The sequence below is a fragment of the Hyperoodon ampullatus genome (assembly GCF_949752795.1).
Source record: "Hyperoodon ampullatus genome assembly, chromosome: X".
Classification (NCBI taxonomy): domain Eukaryota; kingdom Metazoa; phylum Chordata; class Mammalia; order Artiodactyla; family Ziphiidae; genus Hyperoodon; species Hyperoodon ampullatus.
The window spans coordinates 112,469,854-112,490,672 of NC_136913.1; the positions used below are offsets into that span (position 1 = coordinate 112,469,854).

At 47.5% G+C, this 20,819-nt stretch overlaps 1 protein-coding gene across 3 annotated transcripts; it reads left to right on the forward strand.

The window, feature by feature from the left end:
- Positions 1-346: 346 nt before the first annotated feature.
- RAB33A (RAB33A, member RAS oncogene family) lies at positions 347-10,177 on the forward strand (the record flags this gene model as incomplete). 3 transcript variants are annotated; one of them, XM_079727149.1, is made up of 2 exons in its annotated part: positions 347-604; positions 9,722-10,177. In XM_079727149.1, 2 exons carry the CDS (start codon positions 347-349, stop codon positions 10,175-10,177), a joined length of 714 nt encoding a protein of 237 aa, XP_079583275.1. The 3 variants fall into 3 exon arrangements, with proteins under 3 accessions (XP_079583275.1, XP_079583276.1, XP_079583277.1); XM_079727150.1 differs by having other exon boundaries at positions 9,728-10,177; XM_079727151.1 differs by having other exon boundaries at positions 347-621; positions 9,722-9,830.
- Between the last annotated feature and the right edge of the window lie 10,642 nt (positions 10,178-20,819).

Consider the following 20,819-nt stretch of genomic DNA (forward strand, 5'->3'; position numbering starts at 1 on the left):
TTGCACGCCCGAGCGTCCCGTCCCAGCGCACAGGCGCAGGGAGAACGCTTGCCCACTCTCCTCCATCTCTCCTCCCCTCCCTGGCTTTTGTGTCGCTGTCTCAGAGCTGCTAGTAGGGTGCGCTGGAGGAGGGGGGGCCCTGGGGTGAGAGGCACCCCCTTCACGCGCGCGCGCGCACACGTTGCTGGCGCACGCACACACGCGCGGATACAGACACGCACACTCTCACACACACACACACATATACACACGCACAAAGCTCGCTCGCCTCGAGCGCACTAACGTGGCCGTTTTCTTTGTGTGGAGCCCTCGAGGGGGGTTGGGGCCCGGGTCCGGTCCGGGGGAGATGGCGCAGCCCATCCTGGGCCATGGGAACTTGCAGCCCACCTCGGCCGCTGGCCTGGCATCCCTGGAGCTGGACTCGTCGCTGGACCAGTACGTACAGATTCGAATCTTCAAAATCATCGTGATTGGGGACTCCAACGTGGGCAAGACCTGCCTGACCTTCCGCTTCTGTGGGGGGACCTTCCCGGACAAGACTGAGGCCACCATCGGCGTGGACTTCAGGGAGAAGACCGTGGAAATCGAGGGCGAGAAGATCAAGGTGATCCAGACGGTCAGGTCCGGGAAGGGAGGGATCTGGGAGGGGGCCTTGCCAGAGGCGTTGCTCTAGTGGTTGTAAATGTCCAGCGCGTGGCTGTGTCGCCGCTTGCTGAGCCCAAGACCCTCGGCACGTCCTCATCCCCTTCGCCTCTCTCAGTGGCCCAGTACCCACCTCACCCGTTTTCTGAGGGCAGGCGGGAGTGGCTGCATTCATGCCCTTTGCCCCTGCCTGACAGCTCCCACTAGGAAAAGCCTGTTTGATCCTATCCTTGACCCTGAGCCGGGAGCAGCGGCACCTGTGGGCAGAGGGCGGTATGAAGAATCTCCGTCCTGGTCTGTGGGATGGATCCCAAAGCGCTTTACACATCTTGAGGTCCCTTCTACCTCGTGGGTGCCAATAGGTTGCAAAAACCTGCTTTGGCTAAGCCCCCAGGCCTTGCGGGGGTGGGGGGAGATGGAAATCCATAGAGAATGAAAGCTGCTTTATTTTAAATTACAAGTTATAATTAAGTTTAAGGCTGATTTGGAATGGGAGTGGTGTGGGGTGCTTCTGGCACAAAGCCATGAGCCCTTTTAAAGAAATTGAGACAGGGTTACCTGCCAACACTTCATAATAGATAAAACTAGTTCTTTTGGAAAGTACCCCTTAAGTGGTATCTTCTTTATTTGTCTGGGTACCTAATGCCCATTACTCATTCTGTGGGTATTGGCTTCAGCAGGCCTTTGTAAAAATGCAGAGCAACTTATCTGAGGGCTAAGGGAAGTGTCTTAGTGCCCCCTCTCTTTGGTTTGTCAAGTAGGCTAAGTACAGGTATTCTTGTCTGACCATTTGTGCTCACTTTTGGTTCATAAAAGGTAGAAACTCGATAGGACAGTAATATTTCAATGTGCAGAGGATGGAGGGAGGGAGGACGTGGCAAGGGCAGCTTCATGTGTCAGAGGAGCAGAGGGGGCAGGGTTATGGGCAGGAAAGCCACCTCAGAAGGCACTGGGCACTAAAGACCCACTTCTTTAGACCCACAGCTGGCCTTTTCTTAATTCTTTTTGTCTTTTAATTAATTAATTTTTGGCTGCGCTGGGTCTTCGTTGCTGCACGCGGGCTTTTCTCTAGTTGCAGCGAGTGGGGGCTACTCTTCCTTCAGTGCACAGGCTTCTCATTGCGGTGGCTTCTCCTTCTCATTGCGGTGGCTTCTCTTGTTGTGGAGCACCAGCTCTAGGTGCGTGGGCTTCAGTAGTTGTGGCACACGGGCTCAGTAGTTGTGGCTCGTGGGCTCTAGAACACAGGCTCAGCAGTCGTGGCGCATTTGGCTTAGTTGCTCTGTGGCATGTGGGATCCTCCTGGACCAGGGCTCGAACTCATGTACCCTGCATTGGCAGGCGAACTCTAAACCACTGTGCCACCAGGGAAGTCCCACAGCCGGCCTTTTCTTGAGCCTATGGTCGGACACTGTCGGGTGAAGGCAACCCTCCCCCCATGGTGGGTAAACAGCCCCAGTGACCACAGGGCCTCTCTTCTGAGTGATGTGGAGAGAAGGACTGAGTAACTGAGGAGAATGATGAAATGCTCTAAACTGTACAAGATTCCTGACTCCTTCATTATTAAAATGAATGTGTTTTAAAATGGCTTCAGAGACCAGGCCAAGGCACTAGATGTCAGGAAGATGGGCAGCTCAGTGTTGGTAAGGGAGTGCTCTTGAAAACAACTGAGACCCAGGATCAGGAAGACAGGGCACTGTTTGGAAATAGTGATCTTTTTTGCCCCTCGCATTTTGGAGGTAATTGCTACATTTCCTTTCAAAAGTCAAAGTAGGTCAATATCTGCTTGGCTAGGACTTCTTTTAATGTAATATTGTAAGACTCTGGCATTTCTAAAACATGCCTTTTAAAATCCAAAATAGAAATGTACTTATGGATGTGCTCTTAAACCCTCAAAACCTTTTGAATTTAATGCTATCGCTTGTTTAAAATCGTGTCACATTGAGCCAACGAGTCCTCTGGATTTAACAGAGGGGGAAATAAGTCCCCTTGAAATTTAGATGGAGGAAAAAGGAAGCGTTTGGGAGTCTAGGGTAGGAGAACAGGGGGAGAGGAGAGGAGGAAGCCAGAAAGTGGGAGATGAAAGCGAGTGGAAGAGGGTCACTACCCAATGGCCTTGGGGAAATTTTGCAAAGATTCCTTCCCTTCTAACATCCAGTACTTGATCAAACTGGATTTTACAGTCTCTGCCAAAGATTCCGGACTTTTTCCCAGAGGGCAGAGCCTGTGACAATGTGACTCACTAGAAACAGAGCCCAGCACAGCACCACGTGCAGATAAATGCTTAACACAGGCTTTTTTGGGAAGATGATATTTTCAAGAGGGCAAAACCTTGTGACACTGCTCATGGAGGAGCCCTCTGAGTGCAGATTCTGAAGGAGCTCAGGGTGGGGTGTGGGAGCAGCGGGATGGGGACCCTGCCTCTGGCAAAGCTGCTGCAAGCTCAGGGCCCAAGCCGGCAGGCGAGACCAGCATGTCCTTGGGGAGATGGCAGAGAATGGCAGCTAGCAAATGAGCTCCATAGGAGATGATTTTGCCCCATACTCCGGCTGGCCTGAAGTTTCTCAAGGAACAGGTACCAAAGTCACGCTAGGAGGTGACTGCCTTTGGGGAAGAGAGAAATGTCCCCAGGCTGAGGTGGCCCTAGACCACAGCCAGCAACAGAAGGCTGTCAGGCTCTAAAATGCCAGTGCTCACAGGAGAGTGGCAGAGAGGTCTCAGCAAGCCCTTCTCTCAGTTCAAGAATAGGGTGTGGCCTCTCCTGGGCTGCCCCGCTGTGTCCCAGGGTAGCGCATACTGTCAACCCCTGCAGGGGGATGACTAATTTAGCATATTTGGGGCTACTGTCTTAATTACCAGGGCCATCCCTAGGGCCTTGAAGCCCCATTTGGTATCTCCAATCAATGTGTCCCCCATGCCCTCACAAGATTTATAATCTAGCATTTTCTGGTTCACAAGAACATCAAGAAAAGCCTGCAAGGAGTAGGCAATAATCATAATAACAACAACAAGTTCTATTTATTGAAGAAGCAAAGGCTAGGCACTTTCCATGCACTATCTTATTTGGTCTTCTCAGCAACCCTATGAAATTAGGACTATTATTACCATTCTTGTTTTAGAGATAAGGAGACCAAAGTTAGAGAGATTAAATAATTTGCCCCAAGGCACGTGGATCTGACCTTCAGTATTTGACTCTTGAGCCCAAGCACTCTGCCATCTCACTATCCTGCCTTCCCCGTGACAGGGCCAGGATTTCAACCTAGATTCCGAGCTCATGCTCTTTCCTACTGCTCTCTCCTCTAGCGGGGCAGTATCTGGCTGCGGGGGGGTGCATTGTGCTCAGGGGGAGGTGGCATGCCAGACAACCAGCCTTATGGTCTCTTCTAGGCCAGGGGCTCAGGGTTTCAGCCCCAGAACCCAGGAGCCTTCAAGATGTCACCTTCAGCTGCACCCCAGACATCGAGCCGAGTACCTGGGTTTTACTTTTTGCACCTTGACTGTCTCATCTTGGGTATGAGAATCAGAGGATGTTCAGAGATGGAAGAGACCTTAGAGCATCTCTAATCCGACTTCCTTGTTTTACAGAGAGGAAACTGAGGCTCAGAGAGGGAACGTGACTTGCTCAAGATCACCCAGGGCCCGGCCTACAACTCAGGTCTCCTAATTCCCTTTTCGGTGCTCTTTCCATACACCATGCTGCCTGGCTTAGAAGAGCATGTAAATCCCCACTCTGGGCCAGCCTCATCGTCCATCCAACCCACAAAGTTACCTGTGACAGGGACATGGTGACACATCATATGGGAAAGCTGACAGTCCTCCCTGACATCAGCCTAGGAAGGATGGAGGCCTCCCCCAGTCCCCAAAGGCAGGGTGGAGCTTCCCTTAATGACCATTAAGTGTCTCTCACCTTACAGGTTTAGCTAAATCATATTGCGCCTGTCTCAGTCTAAAAGCATTGGAAGATGCCAACTGGGGCGTGTGTTTGGGGGTGGGCAGGTAGTAGAGGGGAGGCTCAGTTCTAACTTTTGAGCCATTCCTTGTAAATTTTCATGCAAGCACCCCCTGCTGTCCAGTTGGGCTCCTCCTATAGCCTGGGCAACCCTCTGCCCCATCACTCCAGACCAGGCACGCTCGCTGCAGGACAGCCGAGGCTGTGGGCAGGTGCTGCTCAGGATTGTGGATTTCTCTTCCTCCGCCGATCACTTGGAAAAACACCTTCGTGTGTTACATTACCGAGTGGCTGAACTAAGCGTTCCCTCGGAAGCTGCCCGCAGTCAGAATGACGTCATGTCTTCCTTAGGGCTTCTGAGCTTCCATCTTCTGCCAGTTAGCTGAATGGTAAATTATCCAGCCGTTTTGTTGTTTCTCTGTCTCCGTTGCTGCCTCTCTTGCTGTGGGTGAGTTTCTCTTTGTTGTCCTCCTTTGCCGTTCTCTGTGTCAGCCTGGTGTGTGAACGTGGTGTATCTTAGATGCAGATGGGACAGCCAGCTAGCTGAAGAGTTATCTTAAACTTTTCCCGTCATCCACTCGGGCATCCTCCAAAGGTTACAGATGTAGTTTCTCTCTTTTCCCACTTCTACCCCACACCCCCCCACCAGCCTCCAACAAAAGGACATTCATGCCTCATCTGTAGAAAGATGCCAGATATGTTCCCTAGGGATAAGAAATACCCATGTCAGCTAAGAGCACGTGCAGGGGTGAGGGACTTGCCGAAGCTTGCTCAGGCAGCGGTAGCCCCAGGAAAATGGTTTACAAGGCTAGATTTATCTTTGGCAGCTCCCCACCCTGTGCCCCTTGACTCTCCAGAGCCCCTGTCACTTTGGGCCTGCCCCCAGCCACCCATGGCATGTTGCTGGCCTTCCTCTCTCTTCCCCCTCCCCACTGACTGCGTTTGCCTTGGCTCTATCTCATCATCAAGAAGCCAAGCTTGGGGCTTCCCTGGTGGCGCAGTGGTTGAGACTCTGCCTGCCGATGCAGGGGACACGGGTTCGTGCCCCGGTCCGGGAGGATCCCACATGCCGCAGAGCGGCTGGGCCCGTGAGCCATGGCCGCTGAGCCTGCGTGTCCGGAGCCTGTGCTCCGCAACGGGAGAGGCCACAGCAGTGAGAGGCCCGCGTACCACAAAAAAAAAAAAAAAAAGAAGCCAAGCTTGGACTCCCCTGGCGGGCCAGTGGTTGAGACTCCGTGCTTCCAATGCAGGGGACACAGGTTCAATCCCTTGTCAGGGCAGTAGGATCCCGTATGCTGTGTGGCACAGCCAAAAAAAGAAGCCAAGCTTTCTGCGCTTTCCAGGATGAGCACCAACAGATCCAAGGAGCAGTGCTACCAGGACAGGGCTCATGGGCCCTCTGAGACAATGGCAACAGCTAATATTTGCAGAGCACTTTATACTGTGCAAAAGCTCTTCCTCGCATGTTATTTCATTTGGCTGGTCATTGACTCAGCTAGAAAGCTGAGGGGCTAGAACCCGGCTTTCCCAATTCCACATCTACTGCTGCGTTTCCAACAGCGCCAGCCCAATTAGCTGTCAGGCCAGACTTGATGGTGGCGGTTTCAGGCCAGGGACGAAGGGGGAGTGTATTAGGCACTGTGTCCTGTACTCACAAGGAATGCTAATCCTCACAGCATCCCTACCGGATTGCTGTGTTTATCCTTAGTTTCCAGAGGAGGACACTGAAGATAAAGTAACTTGACTGAGGACACCTAACTAGTGGGACATGATTGGGTTGAGATTTGCACCCTAGTTGGTTTGACTCCACTATACCCCACTGGCCCTTGGAGAGAAAAGAGGGTCCTGGGGGCATGTGTGTGGCTAAGGGGCAGGCGTCAGATGCAGTGCCCACAGGAAGGGAGGACTGGGTGAGGGAGCGCCAGCTGCCAAAGGGAGGGGAGATGCTCTCATTGTCCGACAGAGGCCAGGGGTTTATGAGGATGCGGAGAAGGACAGGGACACTAAACCCAGAAACAAACTGAGGTCGGTCGTGTTCCAGCGATCCTGACTGCCGTGCTGTCCCTTTCTGATGGCTCTTGAGGCCACAGCATTGGCTCTTCTGATTCTCTGCTGTGAACAGCCTGCTTGCTGGCTCCCCTCCCACCACAGACAGGGGTGCAAAGAACCTGGGGTGGGGTTTCTAAAGAACTGGAATGAGAGCAGTAGTTGAAATTCTGAGCCTCCGAATAAAAGCTTCAAGGCTCCCCAGGCACTGGAAAGGCAAAGGAGGTCTCCAGCAGAGAGGGCCCTCCCTGCAGTTCTGGCAGCTTGGGTGGCGTGCATAATTCTGAAGCCATAGAAAAGCCAAACAGCCAAACTACTCAGCCCCAAACACCTCATACACTCCCACCCACGTTCCTGCTAGTGGCAGGTATTTTTAGAGTCCTGAGCTCATGGTGTTAAAGCATCTGCCACATGCCTGAGGGCTGGTAGGCATTCAGCCTTACTCAGAGGCAAGAGTTCCGACTACCGGAGGGTGGGGGTGGGAGCCAAGTGGTAATGATATTCTCGCAGGATACCTGCCCTCTTCCCACTGACCTCCGTTCCTTTCCTGGCCTGCTCTCCTCTTTCTTCCTGCTCAGAGCACCAGAGAGGTGGAAGAAATGAAAATCTCTTCTGTCTCTGCTTGCCGAAGCAAATCAGCCTTTGAGGACTTATGTTTTTCTGGGTAACCAAAGTCGAATGTTGTCTCTGAAATCACCTTGGCAGATACCTAGGATGCCAGACAGTAGTTTTGCTGGCTCAGGCCAATACTGCTTTTTGATCACGACGACGATTATTGACAAGCATGATGACGAGTGATCTGATGCAGAAAAAGACTGCTTACAGTCTAGCTGGAGGGATGCCAAGAACACTGATGAAACGACTAGAGAACAAATAAATATATTCTAAATGGTGTGGTGCAGACTCAAAGTGCGATAGGAATGCCTAAGGAAAGAGAATTGAAGAAAAGTTGGAGAAGGTTTTAGGAAGAAGGTACAGTGTGAGCCGAGCCTGGAAGAATGGGTGAGATGTGGATAGAGCAATGAGGGGGCAACCACTTCTGTAGGGGAAGGTAGACTAGCAGGACCAAAGGGACAGAGGAGAGAATGAAGCAGGTGCAGCTGAGTAGTCGGAAACCAGCTTGGGTGGGGTCCGATTAGGGCAGACAAATGTTTCCATTTTGATGCCACATGCAGTAGAGGGCTATCGGAATTGGCTGAAGAAGAGGATGACATGCTGATACAAGCAGGGATTTAGGAAGGCTAGTTTGAAAGTGGTATGCAAGAGGCACTGGAGTGGAGACGTCTAGAATCCAAAAGACTTTGCTGTAATCCAGGAGTGAGGAGAGGAGAGTCTGACCAAGAGACATGGAAATCTAAATAGAAGAAGGAGATGAATCCGAATGTCGTGCCAAAGGAATATGGAGGCCATCTCCATTGAGGAGATGAAGGGAAGCCTGGACAATGAAAACTGATGTTCACAATGATGACTCTGGGGCCCTGTAAGATCTTCATTCAGCAAAGAGATTTAATTATATTTACTAGATTATACTTACTGACTGCTAACTCCAAATAAAGGCTATACTTCGTTTTAAGAACCATAGTAGTCAATTAGTGACCATAATCACATTTTCTTTCATAACTGAGAATTGTATAAGGCCTTGGGACTGTCGTTCTCAGCATGATTTCTCTTGTCCAAGACTTTGGATGTATAACGGGAAATAGATTGGGCTGAATGTGTTTAGACTCCAGAGTATCCCCTGGGAGTTGTATCTTTACATATGTTACTGATTGGCGTGATCCCAAAAGCTGAGATGCAGAAGAAAAATCCAGTGAGCTAAATTACCTTTTACATAACAAAGAAGTGAACTTAAAATCAATTGAGCCACACGGTGAGATTTTAACACTAACTTTGTTTTCTTTAAAAAGTCATGAAAAAAAAAAACCCAAACCAAACAAACAAACAAAAAAACCACAAAGTGACGTATGCATGCAGTAGAAAATTTGGAAAACATAAAAAAAAGAAGAAACTAAATATCACCTAAGTTCCACTGTTCATAAATAACCATTAATGTCCTGGCCTATACACTTCCAGTCTTTCCTATGCATTTGTCTATGTTTAATTTTTTTTTAAAAAATTGGGACCATAGCATATGAAAAATTTTGTTTCCTACTTTTTTCACTTACATTTTATGAGCATTTTCTACACCATTTATTCTATGAAAAGGTTATTTTAACGGCTGCATAATAGCCCATTGTATAGATATATATTGGGTTGGCCAAAAAGTTCATTCAGGTTTTTCATAACATCATATGGAAAACCCCAAATGAAAATTTTGGCCAACCCAATACATACATTTTAGCTGCTCCTCTCCTAGTGAATATTTAGGTTGTTTCCTATTGTTTTTTTTTTTTAAGTGATTAAGATCTTTGTGCAGAATTTTGACCACATATCTCTTTCTTTTCTTTTTTTTTGCTCCCCCCCCCGTTTTATTGAGATATAATTGACGTACATCACTGTATAAGGTTAAGGTGTGCAGCATAATGGTTTGAGTTACGTATATTGTGAAATAATTACCACAGTAAGTTTAGTGAGCACGCATCATCTCATACAGATACAATAAAAAGAAAAAGCCAAAAGAAGAAAAAGTTTTTCCTTGTGATGAGAATTCTTACGATTTATTCTCTTAACAACTTTCATATATATTATACAGCAGTGGTAACTATGGTCATCATGCTGTATATTATATCCCAAGTACTTATTTACGTTATCTGCTATTTCTTTTGTATAGATTTCTGGAAGTGGGATTCTAGGCTCTAAGAGTTTTGTACATTTTTAAGGTTTTTGATAATACTGCCAAATTGCCGTCCAGGAAAGTTGACCAATTTACATTCCAGTTTTTCAACTAAAAACCTTAAGAAAGACTTAATAAACCCTGAAAGAAACTTCTCTCTATATGTTGATAAGTCCATTCTGCCAATTTGTCGAAGAACCACTTCCTGTGTCAGGGCTTGTCGCCTCACTTTTATAATGCCACAGAACCATGTTTTCTCCTATCTGTTCATGTTTCACTTTCTGACTCCAAATACGGGTCTTTGTATCTTCCAGGTTCAGGTGTGGGACACCGCCGGTCAGGAACGCTTCCGAAAAAGCATGGTCGAGCATTACTACCGCAATGTGCATGCCGTGGTCTTTGTCTATGACGTCACCAAGATGACATCCTTCACCAACCTCAAAATGTGGATCCAAGAATGCAATGGGCATGCCGTGCCTCCACTAGTCCCGAAAGTGCTTGTGGGCAACAAGTGTGACTTGAGGGAACAGATCCAGGTGCCCTCCAACTTAGCCCTGAAATTTGCCGATGCCCACAACATGCTCTTATTTGAGACATCGGCCAAGGACCCCAAAGAGAGCCAGAACGTGGAGTCAATTTTCATGTGCCTGGCTTGCCGATTGAAGGCTCAGAAATCCCTGCTCTATCGTGATGCTGAGAGGCAGCAGGGGAAGGTGCAGAAACTGGAGTTCCCACAGGAAGCTAACAGTAAAACTTCCTGTCCCTGTTGAAACCAAACGGTGTAAATACAAAAGCAGTTATCACTGGAGGTTTTTTTCTTTCCCCTTTTTCCGTGCCTGTGTAACACTGACACCTGCTTGTTTCCATACAAATTGATATTAAAATAAAATTTGTATAGATTATCATATGCCTTCATGTCTTGCTTTCCTCCAAGAAGACATTTCTGATTGTGATGAGTAGAAGAGGCAGCTCGCCCTGCTAGAAAGGCACACTCCCTACCAGCCTTCTACGCTGCCTGAAATGCTCATCCTTTGAGTCACTTCTTCAGGACTAATTCATTCTCTCACATGATGTCATCAGTGGGCAGAAACACCCGGAGGGGGTGGAATACAGGACAGGTATGTGGTTCTAGGGAGTCAGTGCAGGCAGAGGGATAGAGAAGTTTTGAAAGGAGACATTGACTCATCATTATTTCCTAGGTTCCTTGGATGTCGAGAGTAGGCTGCTCTCTTCTTATTTCCCAAAATTTAAAAATAAAAATATAGGTTGCCCAACAGGCCGAGTTCCTTCCAACGCCGTTAGCTCCTGCTTCCCCATTTTTCACCAAGCAGCCCCTGATACCAAAAGTATTTCTTTCCCCCTGCCCTTTCTTGAAGAGGGCAGGGTTCAAGCTAACATAGGTCTATGATGTCCCCAGATCTTTGCTGGAAGAAATGTAACAGGAGGATTCATCCCCTACGTTCCAAGACCCTCTGATTTAGTTGTGAGAACAATGTACACACTGAAACTACTTGGGAACAAAAATTAGACAAGAATATTACCAAGTGCAAGACTGTGCTATGGAACTTGAGAGCATCATATACTCAACATCAGGGAGGAGTCACCAAAAAAATCATTGAACTTATTTTGGTTGTTGAATAAAGTGTAATATTTGGATTGGTAAAGAGGAGGGGAGTGGGCAAAAGTAGGGAGGCAGGAATGACCCTGGGGCTTGAGCAGGACAGCTAGGAGTCTGGCCCACTGACAGCTGAGCAGCCCACGCCCCAGGCAGGACAGTTTATTGCTTTTTGAGCCAGTGGGAACTTCTGGTGGCTCTCCAGCAGAAGTCCTGTAGGTATTTCTTGTACATCTGGTCCTATGGATGTGAAAGCTCCTTGTCCAATGGTTAAAGAAACTAAAAGTGGCTCTGAAGGTGTATCTATTGTACAACAGCCCCACGTAGATTTCTTTGCTTGGGGGTGCTCCTAAAGGCAGCCCTCTTGTTGGAAGCCCAAGAGGAGGGGAGGGGGTCCCAGACAGGTAGCCCCTGAGCACTGTCCTCTGATAGGCACACGCAGCTCTGGCCCTGCCCCTGACAGTAAAGGGTAACAGATGTGCTTCCCACCCGAACAGCCTGTCTGCTCCTGCGTCCCTCACTGACTACTTCCCCACCCAACCCCACTCCCGCCTGGTCTCAGCCTCGGCCCAGCCGCCAGTCTGGTTCTCATCACTTTGTTTCTGCCTGGATCCTGGTTTTTGGAGTCTTCCTAGTACCCCCAGTTAAGGCTGTGTTTTCTGACCGGTTGTCCCCACCCAACGTCCTGCCCCCGACTCTCACCCGAGGGGCTGGGGTCCTGTTGTCTGTTGGTGAACTGCCCGCTGAAGCCCCTGTCGCTGTGCTTCTCCCCGATGGAATACCCCAGGACCTTGTCTCAAACTTCAGATGCCGACTTCTTGCCCAGGATACGGACTACTGTTGTGGCATCTTTTGGCTCTCGTGACCCGGCTGCAGGGCCGGGCCACCTCTCAGTGGCTGCGGGGACACTTGTCCATACTAATGGATGCATTTTAGTCCGGGTCCCGGCCCGTCTTGGTCACACCCGTTTCTGCTTTAACAGGGTCAAGATGACAACATTCCAAGTCCTCTGACCAGGATTGCCTCTGACACCTTTCAGGCATTCAACAAACGTTTACTGAGCACCTACTGTGTGCCACTGTTCTAGGCCCCGGGGATACATAGGTAAACAAAATAAAATCCTACTCTCATAAAGGAGACAGACACTAAACAAGAAATGAGATATATAAATGAGATCGTTTGAGAGAGTGATAAGGACTCCAAGGGCCATAGAATGGGGTAAATGGACAGAAAGTGCAGGAGGTGGGGGGAGGGCAACATATTAGATAGAGTGGTCACAAGAGGCATCTTTGAAGAGAGAACATCTGAGCTGAAACCTAAATGAAAGAAAGCAACCAGCTGTGAGGGAAAAGAACCCCAAGCAGAGGAAACAGCAGATACCAAGGCCCTGAGGCAGGGGTAAGGTTGGTGCATTTGAGGAACAGAAAGGGGGCTGGTGGGGCTGAGCAAGCAGGGAGGAGAATGTTGGTTTATTTAAGTGCAGTGGGAAGCCAGTGGAAGGGCTTAGCATCATCTAGATTCAGTAACCTTTGGGAAGATTCAGCAGGTTTACCGATCGGCAAGGGGGAAAAGCCTCCAGTTTTCTTAGCTCCTCTGAGAGGAATAGGCAGCCTTCCCGGGTGCCTCCTGAGTGTGGGCCCCAGGGATGTCCCTTCCATGCTGGCTGCTCCCCACCTTAAAATCCAGACTTGAAAACTGCCCCCAGACAATTACCTTTTGGTAATTGGTACCGCCAAGGCTCTGGTAGTTTTGCTGCCAAAAGCAGGCACTCACCAATCCTACCTGCCTGTATCTTCTGCAGCTCACCTGCCCAATCCCGTCCCTTCCTGTAGGATGACATTGCTCTCGCTCAGGCACCTGGGGACAGCCAAGAAGTCAGGGGGTTCCCCACTGTGGCCCCAGGAATCCTGAGAAGCTCTGGGCTCCATCCAGTCTCCCAGCCCCAGAACTTCCTGCTGGCAGCAGCAGGGTGGCATGGTGGCGCCCAGGCCTCCCACAGACTGAGCAAGAGGACCTGGGAATGGGCTGTTCCCAGAGTGCACCCAGAGGAAGGGGACTCAGGAGGCCAGAGAACGGTGACACCCTTGTTGCTGTGAGGGTGGTGAGGAGCGGGGGGCTTCAAGAGACACAGGCTCCTCATTCAGCCTCAGTAAAGCTCTGGAACGATGCATGATGGCCAGTATCTCCCCTCTACAGCCCCCCTTCACTTTCCAGACCTGTACCCTTGAGTCTTCAACTGTGCTTCAACAGAGACAGGACCTGGAGAAATAACTACGAACATTTCAATGCCTAGTGGATACCAGACCCTGTACTAAAACACTTTATATTTTTTCACTAGTTCATTTAATCTTCCTTCAACCCTGTGAGGTAGGGATAATACCTTCCATTTTACCGATAAGAATATGGGTGCTGACCTGTCCAAGGTAGTAACTGGTGAAGGGAAATTTGTCCTACTTCAAGTCTAGGCTCTTTCTATGATATTATACTGTCTTTCCAGCTGGTTCCAAGCTCCAGGATTTCTCCCCTTGCAGGGACTGTGGGTTTGCTCCAGCCAGTCCCCCTGACCTATGGAGGCTTGACCAAGAGGCCACTCAATATCCGGGAGGCCAGACGGGGACATTCCTCCCTGAATGGGACACCCCTGACCACATCCTCCAGGAAACCCAATTGGCTGACAGAAGAAGTGTCAGCTCCGGGCCAAAGGAGTCCCTGAGATGTCCTTGGCTTGGACAATAGCTAGGAACCACACAGCCAGCCAGACTCCGCAGCTCAGCCTTTGGGGGCTGTAGGATCCTGTCACTGGGACCCCCAGCACCACCCTCACCCCAATATTGGAACATTTGCTCAGGACCCCGATTCAGCCTGAGGACTGGCTCTGGCTGAGTTCAGTGTGGCTGAGAACTGTCTCAGCAGGGTCCTTCAGTCAGAGAGACCAAGACCAAATGCTTCTCTGAGCACCGCCACCTGGAGCAGTGCTGGGGAGGGAGACCCAGGCCGGAATAGCTGGAGAAGCCCACCCCCCAAGTGTAGCTGAGTGCAGCCCACCCTGTGTGCATGCGGGGCGGGGATGGAGGGCTTGGAGACGTGCTGAGGGCTCCCTGGAAAGCAAGGCTTAGCTTCTCCTGCAACTTTGAGTGGCAGATGCAGAGAGGGGTCAGTGATTATTCTCTTATAGCATCTCAGGGGACAGAGTTGCTGCCTTAACTTATAGAGGCCTCCCTCCACCCACCATCCCTCATCCCCTCACTGGGAGGGGCCTTGCTCCCTCTGGAAGGGCTGGCCTAGGCCCCACTGGTTTCACACCTAGTTCTGACTCCATGACTGTCCATGTCCCTAAGGGCTGGAGCTGCAGCAGCAAGACTGAGATAGGAATGCCAGAGATTGCCCTAGATTAGCAGTTCCCAAACGCTGGTTCACATCTGACTGAATGAAATCCGTTGGCACCGTGTTAAAGTACAGATTCCTGGGGCACCAGCCTGGACATTCTGATCTACTAGATCTGGAGGCAAGGCCCAGGAATTTATTTTTTTTAATATCCATAGTTGATTCTGATGTGTCTCCAGGTCTTTCCCTCCCCCCCCACCCCCAGGCTTCCTGATAAACCCTAAGATCTGCAACTACCTTTCCTGAACCACGCCTTCAAAATTAGTGGTCTAGTTAACATGGAATCCAGCCTGGTGAGGTGGATCCGTTCCTAGGATAAATGAAACTGTTCCAGTCATACCAAACGTCCTTGGGCTGTGCGTCTGAAACTAGTAGGCAAGAGCCTCTTAACCATGAGAGGCCAATGAAGAACTAATTCGGAGCATAAACAGCTCTGCACTATGAGGACCACTCTGGACGCAAGGTTGATAATTCAATAGAAATTGCATGTCTGTTGTGCGCCCTCTGCTGGTAAAATTAGTGAAGGCTGGAAAGTGTTTACCGGTAGTTTTTTCTTTTTCTTTTTTAAACATCTTTATTGGAGTATAATTGCTTTACAGTGGTGTGTTGGTTTCTGCTTTATAACAAAGTGAGTCATGGAAGCAGCCGCATAGCACAGGGAGATCAGCTCAGTGCTTTGTGACCACCTGGAGTGGGGGATAGGGAGGGTGGGAGGGAGGGAGACGCAAGAGGGAAGAGATATGGGGATATATGTATACGTATACCGGTAGTTTTTTTAATGGGTGCTGACCATGTCCTGGCAAGGAAGCCCATACAGAAGGAGCTAATCCTGGTCCCAGTTTGGGTACTTAAGACACTGGGAACTAGAAAGGTTACTAATTAAAAAAATATTGAAGTGGACTTCCCTGGTGGCGCAGTGGTTAAGAATCCGTCTGCCAATGCAGGGGACACGGGTTCGAGCCCTGGTCTGGGAAGATCCTACATGCCGCGGAGCAACTAAGCCCGTGCGCCACAACTACTGAGCCTGCGCTCTAGAGCCCGCGAGCCACAACTACTGAAGCCCGTGCGCCTAGAACCCATGCTCTGCAACGAGAAGGCACCGCAATGAGAAGCCCGCACACTGCAACGAAGCCTGCTCTCTGCAAGTAGAGAAAGCCTGTGCGCAGCAACGAAGACCCAACGCAGCCAAATAAATAAATAATTTTAAAAAATATTGAAGTGTAATTGATATATAAAAACAACATATTGACTTTATACAATTTGATGAGCTTGGACGTATGCACACACCCCGTGAAATCATCATCACAGTCAAGGTAATAACCATATCCATCACCTCCAAAAGTTTCTTTGTGCTCCACGCTTTTGTGTCAAGAACACTTAAAATGTGTTAAGAGGGTGGATCTCATGTTAATGGTTACTCTTATAAGTAAGCTACCTTCACTAAATCACTGGGGCTTAACTCTCTTAAGGGAAATCTGTGACCCCTGGTGAGAACTGTAAGCCTGGCAGCAGAGAGGGAGGGGAGACATTGAGAAGCACCTCACCTGTCCAGGAAGATAGATTTTGAATCTATCCAAGGGAAGTAACCCTGGGAGCCTTAAGAGAGACCCCTGGGGTCACAGGGAGAGTCCCCTAAGCCATGACACAGTTGAAATAGACAGAAATGGACTTCATGACCTGAGCTGACTCTGTGGTTGGTCCTTAGTCTCTTCTCCAGTAATAAAGTAAGGATTGTGACCCGCCACGTTTAACTTTTTTTTTTTTTAACATCTTTATTGGAGTATAATTGCTTTACAATGGTGTGTTAGTTTCTGCTTTATCGCGTTTAATCTTAAAGTATTGGAGGAAGCCTCAGGTAAAAGCTCGGATAGGAAACCTGGCTTATCTGATTCTTACTCACCAATTCCAGGTGGAAACCCCGATGCTTCAGATAAAGGGGAAGTACACAGGTATAGTGGTCCTGCCTATCCTTCCAGGGGGATCACTCCATGGGAAGGATGATATCAGATCTAGCCTAATTTTCAATCTCTATACCTCCAACTCAAATAATGACAATTATTAATGGCAGCTAATCTTTATTGTTTACTCTGCACTGCTAAGTACTCTGTTATGTGCTTAACATGGACTACCATGCTTGATCTTCACAGTAAACTCTGAGGCACAGAATGATCAAAGCAACTTGCCCAGACTCACACTGCTGCCCAGGGTCAGAGCAGGGGCTAACCCAGGTCTAACTGCAGAGCCAGAACCACAATGCTAACTTCTCTTATCTCTATTTCTTTCAAGCCTGGAAGGAAGCTGTGCTCCTGGGCCTGGGACTAATGGCTCTGCTCCTGCTGCATTCAGGACTAAGTAGTAGATTAGTTGGGAGATGATCCTAGATGCCAGGGCTTGATCTGGTGAAATCACTCTTAGCCCAGGGGTAGGTCCAGAACCTGGGAGTAGGGGCTGAGTAGGTACCTGAGGATCGAACTGTCCTCCTAGGAAGAGAGGGCAGGGCAGGGGTATGGAAAGGCTAGGAATGGGCTGGCTCTAACAGTTGGAACTTTAAAAAAGAGATACTTTAGAAGAGCTTCTTGCACCATTTGAGAGATGGGAAAAAATGACCTTCATGAACCTTTCCAGTTCTACATTCATATGGACAACACCGAGAATAGTGTGATTGTGCGCTAGCTTTTTTTCGATGGCCGTACGCATTTTAAGCCAGCTATGAAGATAATGACGTTTTAGGCCTTTGGATAAGAGTTGCTTCCCTGTCTGCAGATCAGAAGTCTGCTTTGAAATTGTGCAGATCTTCCATTAGAGAAGATGCTCAGATTTGACCAAAACTGGGGCAGGGAGGATGGTGCTTCCGAGTCAGTACTTCCTGATACCATTTTATTTTCAGAATAAGTAACCTGTTTGTTCCTCTGTAAAATGGGATTGAAAATCATCTTTACAGGATTTTTTGAAGATTTAAATAAGATAGCATGTGAAATGTAGTGTACGGGTAAACATTTGTATATTATACTTTATTCAATTCCCCTAATATAAAGGGCATTAGGAAGAAACCAAAATGGAAGACTATTCAGGTTTTTCCAGATCATTCAGTTTTAAAAATAAAGCAGTATTGAATAAATTCTTCTCTTAAATTATTCAGAACTGAGGTAATTTGACCACAAAGCCACTTGAAAGTTACTGAGATAACTAAATCAAGTTTTTAAAATAAATAATTAATTAATTTTTGGCTGCGTTGGGTCTTCGTTGCTGCACGTGGGCTTTCTCTAGTTGTGGTGAGCGGGGGCTACTCTTCCCATTACAGTGCGTGGGCTTCTCACTGCGGTGGCTTCTCTTGTTGTGGAGCATAGGCTCTAGGCGTGCAGGCTTCACTAGTTATGGCACCCGGGCTCAGTAGTTGTGGCTCACGGGCTCTAGAGCGCAGGCTCAGTAGCTGTGGTGCACAGGCTTAGTTGCTCTGCGGGCATGTGGGATCTTCCCGGACCACAGCTCGAACCCGTGTCTCCTGCACTGGCAGGCGGATTCTTAACCACTGTGCCACCAGGGAAGTCCCTTAATCAACTTTTAAAATCACTTCAAATTGTGGTCTTTAGGACATTTGAGTCAATCAGTAAATAGACAACTGGTTAAATAGCCTAATTTTCTAAGCTTGAGATATTTATTGATTTACCCAAGGATTCTTATGCTTTGAGGCTCTGAAGATTTGCTAGATAGAAATACCCCATTCTGTTCTCAACATTTTATCAAGAAAGAGAAACTTGTACAACTTCAAACGTTCCTTCTGTTCTATGTTATAATTAATCTATTCAGGCAGATATACTGGAGAAAATGGAGGACAGGAAAGGAGATAAAGGGCAAACAGATGGAGCAATTCCCAGGCTGAATGAAAATATCCCTAACTTCTGAGAAAAGCAGGTACTTTTTAATCATTTCAAAGTCCTACTAAAGGAAAGGCCACTTTACTGCTGGTATTTACAATTATACTTTTTCATCAAATTACTGGTATTAGATAAGAAGCTGAGATTCCTGGAAATGAATTCCTGGTAATAATCATTAAAAATTTTCCTGTAAAGATGGGATCCTCTCAGCACAAAAGGAATGTTTTCCCCCAAAGCAGATTGGATTCTGTACTCATTTTTAACAAGGCGGTGTCTTTTCATTGTCTTGACAGGAAAAGCCAGAACTACCCTCATTTCCGACATTAGACAATTATACCACGTGTAATTGAAGCATTGTGATAAGATGTCATCCACCCTGCAGTCTGGAGGAATGTACTGCAGGACATCTGAACTACAAGCCAAAGTTACAGATAACCACAGTGCTGACGGATTGCCTCTAAAGCTGTCAATGAGAATATTCCACTGATGTGTAGTTCCCAGGGTCTCCTTCCAGCAGTAGCAATAGTAGTAACAGCAATGAAAGCAATCACGGCAGGAGCAGCAGCAGGAATGGCACTAATGTTAGTAGTACTAGGGTAAGCAATGGCATTTATCAAGCGCCTACTTTTTGTCAGGCCAGTGCCAAATTACATATATATATATATATATATATATATATATATATATATATATATACATATATATATATATATATATACACTTTTCACTGATGAGGAGCCTGAGGCGTGACAAGCTTAGGTAATTCACCCGAGGCTACACAGCTGGCTAGGTTCAAACCCAGGATTTAAACTTAGGACTGTCTTATTTCAAGCCTGAATTCCCTTCATACCACCATACATCCCAGTGGTATCAATAAATAGATATTTTTCAGTGTGAAGGATTACAAACAGTAGAAGAGGGGCACAGTAGCCTCTCCAAGTTGCTTGGCGACAACAAGGTTTTCCACGTGGTCGAATACCAAAGTGACAGGAGTGAGGCTATGGAAGGATCTCAAAATCAGAGAATCGAGGTGTATGAATATGAGTATGAGGTGAACCATTGTGTGATCAAGTACAAGGCAGTGTAATTTAGGAGAAATACCCTAATACTATTTATAAAAGACAGTTATGACTCAAACGAACCTAGGAGCATTCATACACGTTCCCTAAAAATAGAAGTCTGGTGAGCTTGAGACACCAAAAGCTAATGGTATGCCTACCTTTAGTACTCTGTGCTTCAACCGTGATTCTCAAGAAAGACATACTGGGTTAGGAAAAGAAAGTTAACAGAAATGATTGTGAAAGTGGTGTTGGAAGGTGGGAATGAAAAATAGGGAGGAGGCTGGTGGGAACGTAAATTGATACAGCCACTATGGAGAACAGTATGGAGGGTCCTTGAAAAACTAGAAATAAAACTACCATATGACCCAGCAATCCCACTACTGGGCATATACCCTGAGAAAACCATAATTCAAAAAGAATCATGTATCACAATGTTCATTGCAGCTCTATTTACCATACCAGGACATGGAAGCAACCTAAATGCCCATTGACAGACGACTGGATAAAGAAGATGTGGTACATATATACAATGGAATATTACTCAGCCATAAAAGGAACGAAATTGAGATATTTGTAGTGAGGTGGATGGACCTAGAGTCTGTCATTACAGAGTGAAGTAAGTCAGAAAGAGGAAAACAAATACCATATGCTAACACATATATATGGAATCTAAAAAAAAATGGTTCTGATGAACCTAGGGGCAGGACAGGAATAAAGACGCAGATGTAGAGAATGGACTTGAGGACATGGGGAGGGGGAAGGGTAAGCTGGGAGGAAGTGAGAGCGTGGCATGGACATATATACACTACCAAAGGTAAAATAGATAGCTAGTGGGAAGCAGCTGCTTAGCACAAGGAGATCAGCTCGGTGCTTTGTGACCACCTAGAGGGGTGGGATAGGGAGGATGGGAGGGAGACGCAAGAGGGAGGAGATATGGGGATATATGTATATGTATAGCTGATTCACTTTGTTATAAAGCAGAAACTAACACACCATTGTAAAGCAATTATACTCCAATAAAGATGTTTAAAAAAAGAAAGAAAAATAGGGGGGAGATTAGGGTCATTCTATCTGAATAAAATGAAGGTAGAAATAAAATCAGGAAGTTTAGTAATAGACTAACAATAATAGTAACAAAGATGACTTACACTCCTGGGTGCCAGTCACTGTTCTAAGTGCTATATACATGTATTAACTCGTTTAATTCCCTCAACCCTATGAGTAGGTGCTGTTATTTGCATTTCACAAATGAGGAAACTGAAGCCCAGAGCCCAGAGTAAAATATCTAGTTGCTGGCAGGGCAGGAACTCCAACCTACGTAGTCTGCTGCAGGCCCTGGGCTCTTAGCCACCCCACTGAACTGCCCCTTTAAGGTACAGGGAGGCTTTACTGTGCAGTTTGGGATCGAAGCTCGTAATCTTAGTATCAAGGAAAATCTCTTGAAGCTGTTTAAGCAGGAAGTAAACTTTACAGAGTA